This window comes from Rhynchophorus ferrugineus, unplaced genomic scaffold, assembly GCF_030347505.1.
Source record: "Rhynchophorus ferrugineus isolate W39M unplaced genomic scaffold, kcgeb_rfMv2 rfM4, whole genome shotgun sequence".
Classification (NCBI taxonomy): Eukaryota; Metazoa; Arthropoda; class Insecta; order Coleoptera; family Curculionidae; genus Rhynchophorus; species Rhynchophorus ferrugineus.
The window spans coordinates 32096321-32113423 of NW_027472583.1; the positions used below are offsets into that span (position 1 = coordinate 32096321).

At 30.4% G+C, this 17103-nt stretch overlaps 1 protein-coding gene across 1 annotated transcript; it reads left to right on the forward strand.

Moving 5' to 3' along the window:
• The first annotated feature begins 887 nt into the window (after positions 1–887).
• Cpap3-a2 (cuticular protein analogous to peritrophins 3-A2) lies at positions 888–7419 on the forward strand. Its single transcript, XM_076402287.1, has 8 exons — positions 888–1084; positions 1848–2001; positions 2056–2102; positions 2468–2593; positions 4271–4381; positions 4441–4525; positions 7025–7120; positions 7192–7419. The coding sequence occupies exons 1-8, from the start codon at positions 1033–1035 to the stop codon at positions 7217–7219; spliced, it is 699 nt and encodes a 232-aa protein (XP_076258402.1). The 5' UTR covers positions 888–1032; the 3' UTR covers positions 7220–7419.
• Positions 7420–17103: the final 9684 nt, after the last annotated feature.

The window sequence follows — 17103 nt, forward strand, 5'->3', positions numbered from 1 at the left end:
GAGATACTTAACGTTGTTGCTATATGGAATGATATTTTTATTTATTGCTAGTGGTACTTGTGCGGTTTGATGATATTTATATAGTCCGATTATTTATATTGCCACTTGCGGATTGTAACCAAACTAATGTGTAGGTATTAGGTTTTTTTCTTTCTTTAAGTACTATACCGTGAATAAAATATTATACCAATTTCTCTGAGGATAGCTTAAAAGTTCAAAAAAAATATTTTTGGTCTCAAACAAGAAGTCACAAAATCTAATCACGACATAATTAAATTGATAAAATGGGAATAAAAACAATTTTTAGTTTCGAAAATTTGTTGTAGCCGTTGTTATTTGAGATACGAAAATAATAAACAGGAATTATTTATAATTTCAAAATATTTATATTTCATAACAATAAATTCCATAAAAACAAGTTTGTTTGGTTCTTCACGTTCTTGATCAATACGAAGATGATTTATTGTACCAAGGCACACCTAATCTGTTAAACCACTATATATATACTACGTCATTATTTTATTTATACCATAGTAGGACAAATATTATTTAATTGCACGTTAAAAAAAACCAAACGCACTTGAGGCGATGTCTCCATTTCTTCACTGATGCCAATTAATATCGGCACAAAATCGTGACAATACCTCCCCCTCCAGCCAGTACGCGACTGGTCAAACGAGAAATAAACGACCTAAAAGAAGCAATACATAATTAGTCGGTCTACATTGGTCACATTACTCAATATACCCCCTTACAACCCACACCGAGTACAGTTTCACTTTCTTGGCTCGCTCAATACGTAACACCTATCTCTTTCTCATGCGGCCGATCTAGTTCAGCAGCATTGCTTCCCAATAATTCCCATAATTTCGTTCGGTACAGTTGTTGGTTCGTTGCTTTTTTCTCTCCTCTCTTCGATTATTATTTTGTCTCGGCAACTGCAGGAGTTCATTATTAAAACGATCGCCGACTGTGGCTGCGGTTTTGTTGTGTTGAATCAGACGTAGTCGACCGAGAGAAGAAGAAAGGACCATGCCGAATATGGTTATATCACTGTTGCCTTTTTTGTTGGTGGCTCTAACAGGTACGTAGGAAAGTCTTGATGGGTTCCACGGACACGTCTCACTGTTTGGCCTTAAAACCAGTCTTCGGTACTCGTATTTTAACATGTGCATATAGTTTTGCAACGTATGAAAACGATTAAGGAAACCGGTCAATGGTGGTACCGTTCTTACACCGAGAAGAACACGTTAATTAACCCATAAATGTTTGGGTTCGAACTCGGCATTTAACAAACTTACTATTGGTTATTTAAAGTTGTTGACTATATTTACTTATTTAAATTTTTTTATACATTTACTATTGTCGACTTCATAATTTATTGTGTCATGTAAGTTCTAAGATAATTTTAGTAAAATTCGTATGGATAAAATTAAACAATAACTTTTACTTTTACCTTCTAATAAGACCAACCTTGGTGCGGCGATATTTACGGATTTGTAATTGAAAAATTCTGAGGATTTTCTTATGGGAGTTCTAGAAACAACAAACTTGATTTATATCTTCAATAATGAACAACAGTTACTTTATTTTGCTGGCTACTTGTGTTTTAAAATGTTAACAAAACTGAACGAATAAATCTACTTTATTAACTTATATTACCTGAATTTTATTAAATCTTTATTAGATTGTCATACAGATATGAAAAAATCTAAAAAACTAGCAAAAAAATAAGTCATCCAGACGCACTAATTATGTTCAGTAGTAATTTTTTATTAGAATATATAATTTTTTAAAGTTATAGCTATAGTTAAGGTATTTAATCTTGATTAATTATTATTATTTAGGTGTTTCTGGACAATTCAAATGCCCTCAGGGCACTGGATATTTCCCAGATCTAGAGCAGTGCGATTTATACTATGAATGTTCCAAAGGAAATTATGAGGAGAAATTGTGCCCTGACGGGTTGGTATTTGACGATTCCGATCCTAATCATGAGAGGTAAATGCATCGAGTGGTATTTATAAGATAATCTATGTTAACTGGGCGTTTTAGGTGCGATATTCCAGCTAATGTTGAGTGTGGCGACAGAACCGCCTTGCGTAAGTAATAAATATTGAACAAAAGTTTGAAGGAATCTCCATATTTACAAGGCTGGTAACCTGTGCTGTGAAGGGAGCGTTATATTTAACGAAATGATCTTAAAGAATGAATGATGCATCAATAATTCATCACTCTAATTTGATTTTGGTCTTAAATGCTCTCATTTCCACTATTGTTGCTTCTTTTTCTGTGAGATGCTATATCTTAAAAATTGTTTTAAAAAAAAGTAAAAGTTTGATATCTGAATGGCTGAAATATTTACAATGAAGTAATAGTAGTTATGGAGGTTTTTCTCAATATCCAAATATCTGACAAAATTATTTAAATCCTGCTATAAGCCCTAATGAGTTTTAATCTATTTTAGAGGAAGCAAAACCTAGCAAAGGTTGTCCAAGAGCTAACGGTTATTACAGACATGAGGACCCCGAAATTTGTGACAAATTCTTCAACTGTGTAGATGGCACGCCAGTAGAACTTCCTTGTCCTCCAGGTAAGTACCACTAAATTAAATACCAATTAATAATAAATATTTCGGTAAATTATATTGATTTAATCATGACATTTCGATATACTAAATAAAATTATTTACACTTTCATAAACAAAAATTGAAATGACTTTTTACTGAAAAAGTAAAACCGAAAGTAAAATTGATTATATAAATCTTTTTTTAACCTTTATGATGATGCACCTTTCTGGTGGTATTTCGAATTTCTGAAGATTGCAGCACAAATATATTAATATTCATTATATTGCAATATAGCTATTCTTATGGTGTCGTTTTTTATATTAAGTATCATTATAAAAATTGCATACAGTAGGTTTTGCATTTAAATTTCGTTGCATTTAATTGTCAGCTATGAATTTAATTATGTTATTTTACAAATAATATTAAAAACATTTCTATGGGTATTGAATTTTTAATTGCTAATAAACAATACCATTTTTTGATTGCTATTTTTTTATAAAAATTATCAGTTTGTGGAAAAGCAATTTTGTTCTATCATTTTCTTCAAGGCAAATTTATATACATTTTAAACTTTAATTGATGACATATGTGTCGTTTTGATAGATGATATTTTCTCAGCTTTCCTTTCGTCACTGTGAAAGTTTTGATGTTTCTTGGCAAAAATCAAGTGATTTTCACAGACTATGTTTACACCATTAAGATAATTTCAGGGGGAATATCTAAGCTATACAGTAGATAACTAAAACTTCCCAGTCAAACTCTCTCAATTTTTGGCCGAATTACTAAATATGTATGCGGTCTAGCGTGGTTGTGACAGAAGAAAATACTTTTTCTATGAATCGGCTCTGGTAGTTTTTTAAATCCCATTAATTGTTAATTCATAGTTGAGTTAATGATATAGCTAGGTCTGGGCTGATGATGGACTTTCAATCCCATCAAACATTCAGGATGCACATCCTCGACATCAGTGTGAGATTTGCAACCATTTATGCAGCTTCTCCACTCTTTGGCCATGATCTTTTACACGCGCACATTATGTAATACCCTTTTCATTGCCGCTAATCATTTCTTTCAAAAAAGGATCGATTTCCCTTCGATTCACAGCGATATACAAATGGAAAAAACCTGAATTTTCACTGTTAATTCATGTGGAACCTAAATATCTAGCTTCATTTTGTACCTAGATTTATATAAATGGTTTAAAATTGTTTTATGATGGATGTTAAATTCCATAGACCTTTCCGGCCCACTAGCGTTCACTATTAACGCTGTACAATTTTCGATGCATTTTTTCTATTCCTTTTCTGAAAAACCATCTTGATAGAATCTTCATTTTTAACTGCTCTTCTACTGATTAAACGAATGACTCTACTTTTACACCTCAACTGTAGTTCTAGTAGTAGAGTTCTCTAGTAGAGTAGTTTCTGATGTGCTATAGAGTGATTTTGTTACAAATTCCAAAGGAATAAACGAAATTACTATTTCTCCAACATATTTCAACTATAGTTTTAGTTAAAATTTTTACCACAAATTTATTTGTTTGCGAAAATGCTTAAATTAAATAAAATACTATTAAGAAATATATAAATTTTTCCACAGATAGTATTACATTTGATTTCATATACTTTAATAGAAGAATTATATTGATATGCGTATATTTATGACAAAATGGTGAATGAATATTTGAAAATAATTTTTAGGACTTATCTACGATGATACTAGCAGTACATGTGCTTGGCCAGAAGCCAGTAAAAGGAAATGTGACCATTCGAAGAGAGATGTATTAGACGATGGATTCTCCTGTCCAGAAGGTCAGTTTAATCCAATTACCGATCGTAAGCGCTATGATTAAGATGATTGAGTGTTACAGGCGACGTCGCAGGACCTGATGGAAGGAAACTACCCCATCCAACTTTCGCTCACCCTGATGATTGTCAGAAATTCTACATTTGCAGGTAATAACACGTTTTATTAATAAGATGAAAGATTATATTTTGGAAAATTATTACATTTCGTAAATTTTATTGGGTTTTCTGTATGTGGACATAATATTTAAGAATATAATTATGTATGAATAACAATTATTTAGCAAAGAGACCTCTAATGAGGATTTTGGTATTTTTAAATACAATATCTGCCATCCTTTTGAGCGAAACACTTCCAAAACATGAATTTGTAACATGATAACTGTCCCTTTAAGGGGCTCGTTATTTGCCCATATATACCGTGATAATGTAAATGGTTGTCATATGAGTAATATATGATGGATGATGACTAAAAACATAACCATCAGGAACAGATGAATATAGAAATATCGGTGCATTATTGATTATACATATTGCATTGGTACAAAGGATAAAAGTGTTATGACCACTTTAGCATCCAATATCATTGTTGACCTTAACTACAACTGCATAACATATTTCTGCTTCATCCCTAAAGGTCAATTAACGTTTATTTATTCACTGTTCTTGAGTTTTACTAGCTACACAAATAGCAACCGTATGTAATATGTTTAAAGGCTAACTTGATTAATATTCGCTAGATGGCAACATCAACTTTTTAACCATCTCGAAAGTTTGAACACAACAGGTACGTTATCCTTCTAAACTATTAAATATGAATATCCTATTGAGCAATGAAAGTTTTTATTCATCCCAACAGAAGACATTTTGTTAATTTAGTTGAAAGAATTATAAACGATGGTTTTTTGTATTGTCAATACACTTGTCAATATTTTTATAATGCTGAAAATGTATATTATTGTTTAATGGTTTTCATATATATAATTCTTGTTATAAAAACATTTAATGTAATTAGCAGAAAATATTTAAATTTATTCCAACAAAAGCTTAGCAGAATAGAGCTTAGCAGCAAAAGCTTAGCAGATAGAATTAGCAGATTAAATAATACTTATATTTCTACAATTTGACTTAGAGAACATTGAGTATGGAAAATCAATTTTAAAAATGTGGAATTGCCACAATATTGCCCTATTGCCTACAATAGTCGTTGACAAGGCAATGAATGAAAATTCATTTTTAACGTTTAGTCACATCAAATATTACTAAGATTATGTTTTGCAATATAAGATGGGAATTAATTAAAAGCAATCGCATTGGAAATTATATGGGAAGTAAAGTATTTAAATGAAGGATCTACTGAACCTAGGACAACTTTTTGTAAATTGTTATTGCAAATATAATATAATAAAATGAAATCGCACTCGAACTAAATATATAGTGTGTCTAGTCTAGGTAATACGTATATATTTGGTGAAATCAAAGATATATTATTTATTATGGTCTATTGAAAAGATCAACAACTATTGGTTGTTACCATTGCTATCGAGAATAATATATAATTTTGCATATATTATGCAATACATTAAATTGATACTTCTATAATTATCATTAGTTCTATTTTTCGACTCTAACATTTGGTAACGATATTATATTCTGACGTGCTATAGAGTGATTTTGTTCCAAATTCCAAAGGAATAAACGAAATTAGTATTTTTCCAACATATTTCAACTATAGTTTTAGTTAAGATATTTACCACAAATTTATTTGTTTGCGAAAATGCTTAAAATCTAAGGATCTACTGAACCTAGAACAACTTTTTGTAAATTGTTATTGCAAATATAATATAATAAAATGAAATCGCAGTCGAACTAAATATATAGTGTGTCTAGGTAATACGTATATATTTGGTGAAATTAAAGATATATTATTTATTATGGTCTATTGAAAAGATCAACAACTATTGGTTGTTACCATTGCTATCGAGAATAATATATACTTTTGCATATATTATGCAATACATTAAATTGATACTTCTATAATTATCATTAGTTCTATTTTTCGACTCTAACATTTGGTAACGATATTTATCATCATTTTATGCGAAAAAATGAGCACGAGCTGGTGAAGATTATCATGGGACCGTAGATTGTTTCAGATTTGGATCACTTTTCATTTTGCGCACAAAATTGTTGATCTTCTTTAAAAATTAAATTAATTAATTAGAGGTTTATTCCAGTTAGTTCTTGTGATTATAGTTTCCCAAATCTGAGCTATTAGCTACCGGATTAGAGTCATGTTTAATTTATTTTGAGTTTGATTAAAACTAGTTCATGTTTCGCAATCGTTACATATTGCATCTTCAGGAAGGGAGCTCCGATTTAGTTGAATCATAGTTTAAAAAATAAAATCTAGCGGTTGACACTTGTCACATCGAAAGGCGCTCGTGTTTTAGTAAGCATTTTGACTGATTAGATAGTAGTTAACGTCTCTGTTACATCTGTCGCATGTTTTGATTTTTATTGATTGATTGAGGAAAAATATTTATAAAATATATTTAGATAATAAATAGAGACAATATTATGAGATATTTTGTATTTTAATTAATAGAGGAGTAAAGCAAATGGTTTACGTTCTATTTAAATTTTTAGAAATGGGGTTCAGCCTCAGAAAGGTTCATGCTCAGGTAAAACAGTGTACAACGAGGAAATTTTCAAATGCGACGAGCCAGCCAACGTTCCGGGATGGTAAGGCCACATAACATCAACACTGTTCGAAATTTACTATAACATAATGTTTTGTTAACTTTTATTTTTAGCGAAAACTACTTTAATGGTAAAAGTTAAGCTCCCACACAGTTTCAAACAAAACTAGACGTACATGTATGTATATTCGAATATTTGTATAAGCCTTGAACTTTTAGAATATTTATTTAAATTGTGTAAAATATTATGAATACCGTTTTGTTAGGTTACTGAATGATTAATGATAATTAATTATACCTGTTTTGTTTCTATGTTATTTTTAAATAAATTGTTTAAAATAACTGGATATGTTTAATTTTATTTCAAATATAGGTAATTATTTCACCAAAACAGTAGAAATTAAGTTAGATACACTGATTATAGCGACCCTCCAACTTCTCGATACTATTTTTGTAGTACGATTTGTCCTTTGTTTCAAAATGGGACTGAGTTTCGGCGATCACCTCTTCATTCGACGAAAATTTCTTCCCAGCGAGCATTCTTTTGAGATCTGAGATGAGGAAATAGTGGCTGGGGAACAGATCTGGACAATGCGGTGAATAAGGAAGCAATTCGAAGCCCAATTTATGGATTTTTGCCATCGTTTTCACTGACTTGTAACACGGTGCATTGTGTTGGCGAAATTCCTTTTTATCCATTTTTTTCACAATAATAAAATTTGCTTCACTCAAAATGCAATAACACACATACTAATGATCCAAGAACCGTCAAATTTATGCGCGCATCTTTTGAGCGTTAGGGATAACTAAAAACATATGGATTTAATTCCGGTAGCGCCATCTATGTTTCAGGCCGAGGGCTTTTCAATTAATCTGTTATTGTCCTAGATTTTCCTGTTAATTATCTTAGAGAGGTTAAAGGTACAGAAACCTTTGTAATTTATGTAGATAGTTCCCAATTGTCCCGATGTTCTGGATTTCCACCAACTGTAAAACCCAATATCGATTAAAAACCCTCTTAAACCCTTTTTGTAATTAACAAGCTCACCAGATTACCACTTATTTTGCTGAGCTATTTGTTCCATTCTAAAGATTTAATAAATTGCAATTATAGATGCCATATAAATACATTCGTGAAATTTGAAAAGGTTCTGCGTGAAAACGAAAACGACCATAGATTCCTTAAGAATAATTCTTTCCCAATTTATAATTTCGTGAAAGTTAATCCCCTTTTATGAACCTAGACATATGTATGTAGATATTTGTCTATATAATTTATTTATTTGTCTACTTCAAGATAATGGACTTATAGTTTAGAAGTTAGTCTAATTAGATGTATTGATATTGGGTGCCTACATTTATTTTGATATTTTTTTCATTTTAAAAAGGCATTTATCAGAAAAAATGATGCGTCTAAAGGTGATATTTGTTTAACGATCCAATTATTGATCCATTTCCCCATGGATCGCTTCGCTGCATCATTTTGGCAAGTGATCAGAAGACGCTATATCTGGTGAATACGCTAGTACCACCAGATAGTATGTTTCCTTTACAAGTCTGGTAATGTGTGATCGAGCATTGTTATGCAAGAGAATGACTGCGTCTGTTAGTTGGTATTATAAATATTTTTTGCAGTAATGCGTCGTTCAGTTGCTCCAGTGGCTCGTAATACTATATCTGGCTGATTCCACTATTTGCATATATCACTTTATGGACATGAATATTCTGCTTCGGTATAGATGCGGTTGGCTCCTCTCAACTACGTTATATAATATTCATTGTAAATCACAATCCGCAGAAAAAAATCTTCGTTTTTACTTTCACCCAATCAAACGCCGATATTGAAACCATTAGATTTGTCAGCTAATTCACGTGGAAGCCATTTTAGCTCCTATTAGATCTTTCTCATCGCAAGTAAACATCTGGAAACAGTTGATTCAATTGCTGAGCTGTCTGAATTTTTTCTTGAAAGTTTGAGCTTGCTTTTCGTTCAATAAGCCTTGCAATACATTCCCTTCAAACTTTTTCTCGCCTTCTAGATCGTTTTTTTTATTATTGACATCACATAACTCGCTTTTAAGAATTGAGACCGAAAGTGATAATTGGAAAATGACGATGAGCCATCAATTCAAGTTTTAAAAGCTGAATGCTCCTCGACAGCAAATATAGTAAATAATAATAGTAATAAATGTCGAAAATGTAAATGAGGGCGTTCCATGATTGACATCTGATTGCACACAGTAAATTAGTGATACAAATAGAAAATGGTTATTTATATAGAGTAATGTGAAAACTATTATATCATTTTTGTTAGCTTGTGAACTACAACAATATATGCTATATGAACAGCTACAATATATTTTAACTGTACGTCACTTTATTATAATCGATTTTATTTTTATCTATATTATTTGTCATTTTACTGACGAAGTTCTTTATATTGTATCTTTAGATTAACTTCTGGAATACCCTGTTGTTCATGTTAATTTCTTTCCTCTTTGTACAATGTTTTACTGTATGTTTGTACTTTATGAGTCTATTTTGAGTGGGGAGTCAATATATAATGAATGCCATATTATTATAATATATTATTAGAATGTAATCAAAATGACTCACATCCAAATGTCAACACTGGTTTGTGTTAAATCTCTTAAATTAAATATTTTCTTTGTTTTTATAACAGTTTTACTACTTTCGAATAATATATTTATCGAATACCTTTTGTCATAATAATCTATTACTCTTTCTTTAGTCCTTTCAATTGCTACCTTTATATCATTTTATATGAATTTTCTACAGTGGTATTTGTGTTATTTTTTTTAGTCAAAACGATTTTACGAATGTTTATATATAATCTGCATCCGGTATTGTGTTTCCTTCATCCCAATGGACACTTCGTTATGTTGGTCTGCAACTATTATATCAATAATAATATGAGGTGTTTTCATATTATTTAGAAATTTGTATTATTCATCTAGTTTATTTACGTAGTTCTTTGACCACTGACATATTTATGTACTTTTGTTATTATAAGTAGTATCACGTAATGGATTTACTAAGTGCTGAATTTGCAGAATAAGTTATGATGGACAAATAATTTCATAAAGATTTCACTAGTAATAGATCTCATATTACGCGCATAACTTATTATTTCCTCTTAATATTCTCAACTTGGGACCTACTGCAAAGATACATTTATAAGGGTACACATATTTATCGATATATGATATATTTGAAGCGGTAATTAATGGATTCGGATCGCGGATCTTCCAGCATACAGAGAAATTATAAGGTTTCAAACCGATACAACTAGCGTTTGATGGACGCTTTCCACATATGTCTAAAGCTCAGTACTTCTTTCACATATACTTTAACTTAATTATACTGGTTTCGAATAGTATTTGTTTCTTCAATCTTCTAACAGATCTGCCGTTATTAAGTAACTGTGACACTTTGGTGCTCCTAAGTTTACGCAATCCCACTTTCGGTGTGTGTGAGGTACCGTGGTTGATAGTGCTCTAAAGAATTCTGTTTTGTTTATATCTATACCACATTTTCTTCATCATGCAAATTCCTACGTTTCTATTTAAAATGCAGCTTAGCTTAGTGCTTAATATCTAGTGTCACGTTCAAGTTTGTCACTGTCTGTGCTTACGGAATTCTTGTGAAATAAATTATCACTGGTATGTACCTTTTTATAAGTTTAAAACTTTTTAAAATAACTTCTTGATTTAAGTATTATTGATATCTACTTGCTATTTACATGTAGCTGCATTAATGTGATTGATTGCAGCAAGTAAGGTAATGTGATCAGCGACTGAAGTTGCAGTTATTCTTTTATATTTTGGAATATTGCTGGTATAAAACAAGTGTAATATTAACCTAAGGACGCTACCTTGTGGTACACCCGCAGAAAGGTATTGCAATTCTAAATAATATGGCTACATTTACTGACGATCCTGCGATTTTTGCTGTCGGAAATAATGGCGATAATATATATCCAGACTTGGAAAATAAAAATTAACGAAAGTAAATATGTGCATGTGCAGTTCAGGTATAATCAGATTGCACAAGTGCCATCTAGTTGGACCTATATGTTCTGCATAAAGTAAATATAAGAATTATAGTAGGTGCACCCAGATACCATAGAATCGATATCTTCAGGTACCGACTGTCACTCACAGTAGGTTACTTGGAAACAATTAGTAACAATGTAATAAATATAGTTTTAAAAAATTCTGAATAATCGTCGCCGCAGTTTACTTTGAATTATTAAAGATACAGTGTTTGAAGCATAAATCTGTTCAGTTATATTTCTAATCGTAGTTCAAGCTTTCGATAAATTATGGTATAAATTATCTGGATAAAGAATTATGTCAAATCCATTCCTATTATACTCAACTTTTCATTTTGATTTATTTCCATTTTAACGATGCTATTGAAGCAACATTTATGTTTAGAGAATAGCCTGAAGTCCGATGGAATTAAATTAGGCGATGGGCAGGTTGTTAAATAATATTAGTAGTTTTAATAAAAAGCCATATTTCCGTTTACTGGAGGTGATAAGTTTTAAGGATATTACGTATAACATTTACATTACAATCCTTGTTAAGTAGTTTTGAACGGGTGGAAAAATTCATAGTGATTAGCCGCTGTTACCACTATTATTGCGTCTTACTATTTTGTTCAGATACTAGTGTATTATCATGTTATTGAAGAATAATTAGAACGTGTGATAATTAGTTGAACAAAACTTAGATTTAATATTATATATGACTATAACAAGGTTACATTAACACCAGGAAATCACTTTATAACTTTTTAATTCTCCACTGCATATCCCAAAAGTAATGCTATTGGTTACTGACAGCAAATATAATTTAAATTATCTGAAATTTGCGGTCAAATTTTGACTAATATGGGGATAATTTATTTTTAACGAAGGTTAGTAGTTATACTTGTAACTTATAATAATAAGGAACCTGTTCGTAAAAGTAAACCAATCAAATGTTGGTCATAATTAAGAGACTTTTTAAAATTATTCTAAGCACCTTTCTCAAAATAAATCCTTTTGATCTATAGCTTGTTGGTATATACAAGTAATGGTCAACAAAAGATATCATGAATATTCATTATTTAAATACAAAAATAAACAGTTTGCTAAGTTTTATTCTTTATTATGCATTTTTTAATATTATTGTATGCTACATGATTTTTTATAATTTTTATATCAATAGTTCAAATGTATGTGAAAGAATTTTGAGGCATTTATCAGGAATTATATAAATTCGACAGATGTCTCTAACAGGTACATTTTTCTAGATTTTCAATTATCTTCTAATCTAACGGTACTCAATCATACTTTGTTTAATTAGTAGTTAATTGTAGTTTTGTATTGGTTAGGCACTAAAACCTCCTCTCCAAATGGAGTGGATGTTGGTAGGATTATTGACCTAAAATGTCTGCTTGACTTTAATAGATACATGTATTAGAAATGTATGAAAGATATAGACTTCGGATATATGTAGAGATATTTATGAATCAGCTCCTGGTATGCAATTCATCGGTAAAGGTACCAATTATGGAAGTCGGACTTATAAGAATTTCCATGAATCTAAGAATGTATGTGATCATTAGAGACTATCGCTTTTTTTCGAGATTTTTTTGGTGTCCTACAAAAGTATAAATAGTCGGCTACTTATAGGTAAGTCCTTATTTGGCAAAAACATGTTATTAATTGAGTTTCTTCTGCTTTCATTTTGTTGAAAGTTATTAGGCACTAGCTGTTGGGTTTGACATTTTAAAAATGGTCTTTACGATAAAAGTCAAAGTACGTTATTGTCAACCGAAATAAAAATGGAAGCACTGGTTTGGCCAATTAGTCAAAGTATATTAGATTCCATAAGATGAACTTGTTGAACCGTTATATGTTTACCTCAGAATAGTCTTGAAACGTTTAAATTTGCTTAAATATTATTTATAAGGCTGTTAAAATCGAAATGTGCAAGTCGTATCCGCTAATTCCTCTATGCCGAGTATCTGACTACGCGGGAAGCCAGCTGGCTCGTCCGTTTAATGTTACGAAACATATTGAAAGATGATGCGAAATCTGGTTTATAACTATGCTTTCACTGTTGTTATTGCCGTTTGAAGACAATAGAAGAACAACAAAACAAAATTTAAATTGGACAACTTTATATTATTCCTTTATTGAACTTTTATAATGGCTTATATAATGCGTATAATATAGAATTTAAATAAGATCAAAATAAAATGCATTCATTATAATATTAAAGTTAATAATCACTCAGTTCTTAATTTTAATATAATTCAAAATTAATAACAATTTTTATAAGATTTCAAGAACTAGTATTTTAACTGAATATGAGGTTCTCATAAAGTCTATGATACATTATAAAAAACAAATATGTAGTTAAAAAGAAATAGAAAGGTAACGTTCAGACTATACGAGGGTTGCTATATATATTTCTGGCCTAATAATGAAAAAATGTTATTATCTATCTTGATCGAAATATACTGTTTATCAGAATATTCTCCTTTGATTTTTTGGTAACACTTTTTCACCCCGAGTGAGGTAACTTTAACTTATCGAAACTCGTTGATCATGTAATTTGTTTTTAATGTGTAATTCCATAGATTGGTTGGATAAATTCGCTTAGTTCCGTGGAACCAGTATGTTAGCGATTGTATTGTCGTGATGGAGAATGATGACATATTTTAGAAATACTAGAAAACAAATGGTCGTATGCTATTTAGAGTCTTCGCTATGTGATTAGCAATGCTAAAGAAGCATAATGCAACCATTTGCTTTGATGTGTTTCATCTGCGAATAGCTTTTGCAAGGTTAATATTGTCTTGGAAGATAGAGTACTTTTTTGTTCATACATTCAACTTCTTTTTTGGTTAGGCTCACAGGCTCATTAATGATTCGTATCCTGCGTAGTTATGATAGCTTTTGCTGCACCTTGAACATGTTTTTACATTTCCTTGCACCACTCAATCCGAGGAATATTTTGAGTAGTTGCCAGACCATGCAGAATCCAACAAGAATAAAAATATTTTATGGCCAAAATTATTAAACAATATTGATGCTCTTCATACTAGTGCCCCAGAATGCCCTCATCTCAGAATTTGTCACACCACGATTTTGCTGTATAAGATTACATATAACATCGGCGTTTTCGGGTACAAGAGCCGATTTTGGACGACTTATATGACATTCGTCTCGGAGTATCATTACGATTTAATTTGTTATACCAGCTTTATTCTGATAACAGTTAATGTTACCAAGGTAAGGAATATAAATAGCAACAAACTAAGCAGTGAACTCACGTCATCAAGATGTATAATATATTGCATGTATTGCCTATTGCAGTTTGTTAATTGTAAATTGTTTTGGTTTATTTCTATTCTACTTAAAAAAAGACACAATGCTGTCTGATATGTCCATGTAACCGAATCAACCTATAAAACTCGTTTAATTGTCAAATGTCTGCAAAATTCTTCAAAAGATTAGTAATATGAAATATAAGAGGTTATAAACTGGAAAATGTTTTCTTATTTTAAAAAATTTCTCGCGATAGGGAAATTGCTGTTTAATTTTCGTGATTATTCTGATTAAAGATTCCGAAACCAATAAATAGTCAGTCAAAAAAAGATTATGTCTCGAATCAATAACTTCGAACAGAAAAAAGACAATGGGGGGCTGTTCTTATCACTAAAATACATTCAAGAGGTAAGTATTGATACTATTATATATTAGGTTGCAGTGGTTTTTGTTGGAAATATTTTTGTTGTGTTGCAGCTGCACTGAATATAAATATAGCATTAAGACTAATATTTCTCAAAAAAAGAAAGCCAATATAATTTTATATTAACCCAAAAGAGCATATAACATATATACCTTGATGTTCTATTCGAAATTAAATTTATGAATTATATAAAAAAATGAGTTTTTTCAATATGAACATAATTTAACACAACTATTTTGGAGATAACTTACTGTTTTGTACTGTTAGTCTAGAAACAATCCATAGAAATGTCTTTGATGGATATAAGCCATCCAAGTGTAAATATAACCCACAAAGAGCTCTAATGGAACTTCCAGACATTCCTTTTAAGGGAATACTATTTTTAAAAGCACATAATAAAATTAAGGAAGTTTTGTTATTTTAATTTGTATATCGACATAGATATTTCAAAATGGAACATTAGGCTACTGTTGGCAGGAATCCAGTAAAACGAATGCAAAGACAACAAAAGTTGATAAAAAAAAGGAAAAGATAAAATAACTTTTGCTTAGGTTTTATTAATTATAATATTTTATAATTAATTCATTGCATATATATTGATCTTCATACTAGAAATAGAAATACAACAAAATTATTCTAATAAGTGGATCAATAGAGGCTGCACAGATGCTTCAACTGCTTCACAGATATGGCAAACGCATTAGGGGAGAGTAATGTAATAATAGTAAATAACTCTAATCTATTGTGGCTGGTTAATTAACTGTAGTTTAAATCTTTTGATAATATAAGCATTAGATGTACTATAATGTTAAAATAAATTATATTTTGCGTTTAATTATGTTATAATCGTTAGAATGTTATTGTATATTAAAGCCAAAAATATCTAAAAGTTAAAGTTAAAAGCGACAACATTTGACCTTTTTGACATCATACATTTAGTTGACTTAAGTTTACTCTTTTATTGGATGAACTACTTATATCTGGATCATATTAATTATTTAAGGAAATCGAATAATTTCTATTACACTTTATTTTTACCAAAAATTTATAATTAATTTTAATTTTAATCTTTTCTTAAATGATATGTTATTTGTAAATAGTTGGAGGAACTTGTAAAAAGTATTTTTGGTACACCACTCAGATAATTACTTTATTTTTATAAATACATCGTATTATTTTGAAGGAAATGTATTATTATTATTCATAAATATATTACCATTTATTTTGAAATAATAATTAAGACAGGGTCATTAATGGAAACGACTAGAAAGATGAAATTGTTTTAAGGTCGGATTCAAATGTTGTTAGAAAGAGTGGGAGGGAAAAATATAGTGACTAACGATGAAAATGGTTTCAGAATTTATAACGTATCGAAATTAATTCACAACCCGTAAATTTAAATGACTCTGTGATGATTTATAATACCGAATCTGTCTGAAGAATTTTTGGCAAATCTAATTGTGAAATAACGAGACCGTTTAATTTGGCACACCCTCATATCAACCACTATAGACACTTTAATTAATATTTTCATTCGACCTTGTTACCGACTACAAGGATTTATCGTAAAATCGACTAAATTTTGTCAATATCCATATGGAACTCGGCCTATAAGCAAAATTCACTTTCACTTTTGTTCGTTAGCAGCCACGACGTCGTGTGTACGTACGTACGGTTCAAGAGTAGGTCGTTGGCGGTAGACCAAATTTCATTTAACAACACCAAACCTTTTCGCTAATCTCCCCCCATTTAACATGTCTGCACATTAATCGGCAATATTTAGCCGGGTTCTAATTAAAATCGATAATCATTGCTATACAAATTATGAGTAATGATGCAGAGATAAGATATAAGCATTGAACACGCCTTGTATCTATTGATAACATTCTTTTTTGCTGCTGTATAGCAGTTAGTTTATGAACGGTTTGCTAGTTGAGTTACCTAATAACCAACTGAACAGGGTACCTTTTTTTTCACAAAATGTATCGACTGTATAATAATTATGCCATTTACCTGAGTATTTTCGATTTGTATACCAGGGTTATTTTATATAATAATAATAATAATAATAATAATAATAATATATATATATACATCTTTCAATGTTCGGCCCATATTCTCTAATTGCAATAGATAACCTCATGACTTTGTATAGGATGAGCTTTGAGTTTTTTTTGAAAATCTTTAAGTAAATATTAATAAGAGTGTCTTTTGAGCACATATTAGCGCTTTACCTTGAATTAAAGAAGAAGAA

What these genes read in the sequence shown, in the direction of transcription:
- Cpap3-a2 (XM_076402287.1), top strand. Translation starts at nt 1,033, where the DNA reads ATGCCGAATATGGTTATATCACTGTTGCCTTTTTTGTTGGTGGCTCTA. An exon ending in TGGCGACAGAACCGCCTTGC is followed by an intron (nt 2,103 to 2,467) that starts GTAAGTAATAAA and finishes AATCTATTTTAG; the next exon opens with AGGAAGCAAAACCTAGCAAA. An exon ending in CAGAAATTCTACATTTGCAG is followed by an intron (nt 4,526 to 7,024) that starts GTAATAACACGT and finishes TTAAATTTTTAG; the next exon opens with AAATGGGGTTCAGCCTCAGA.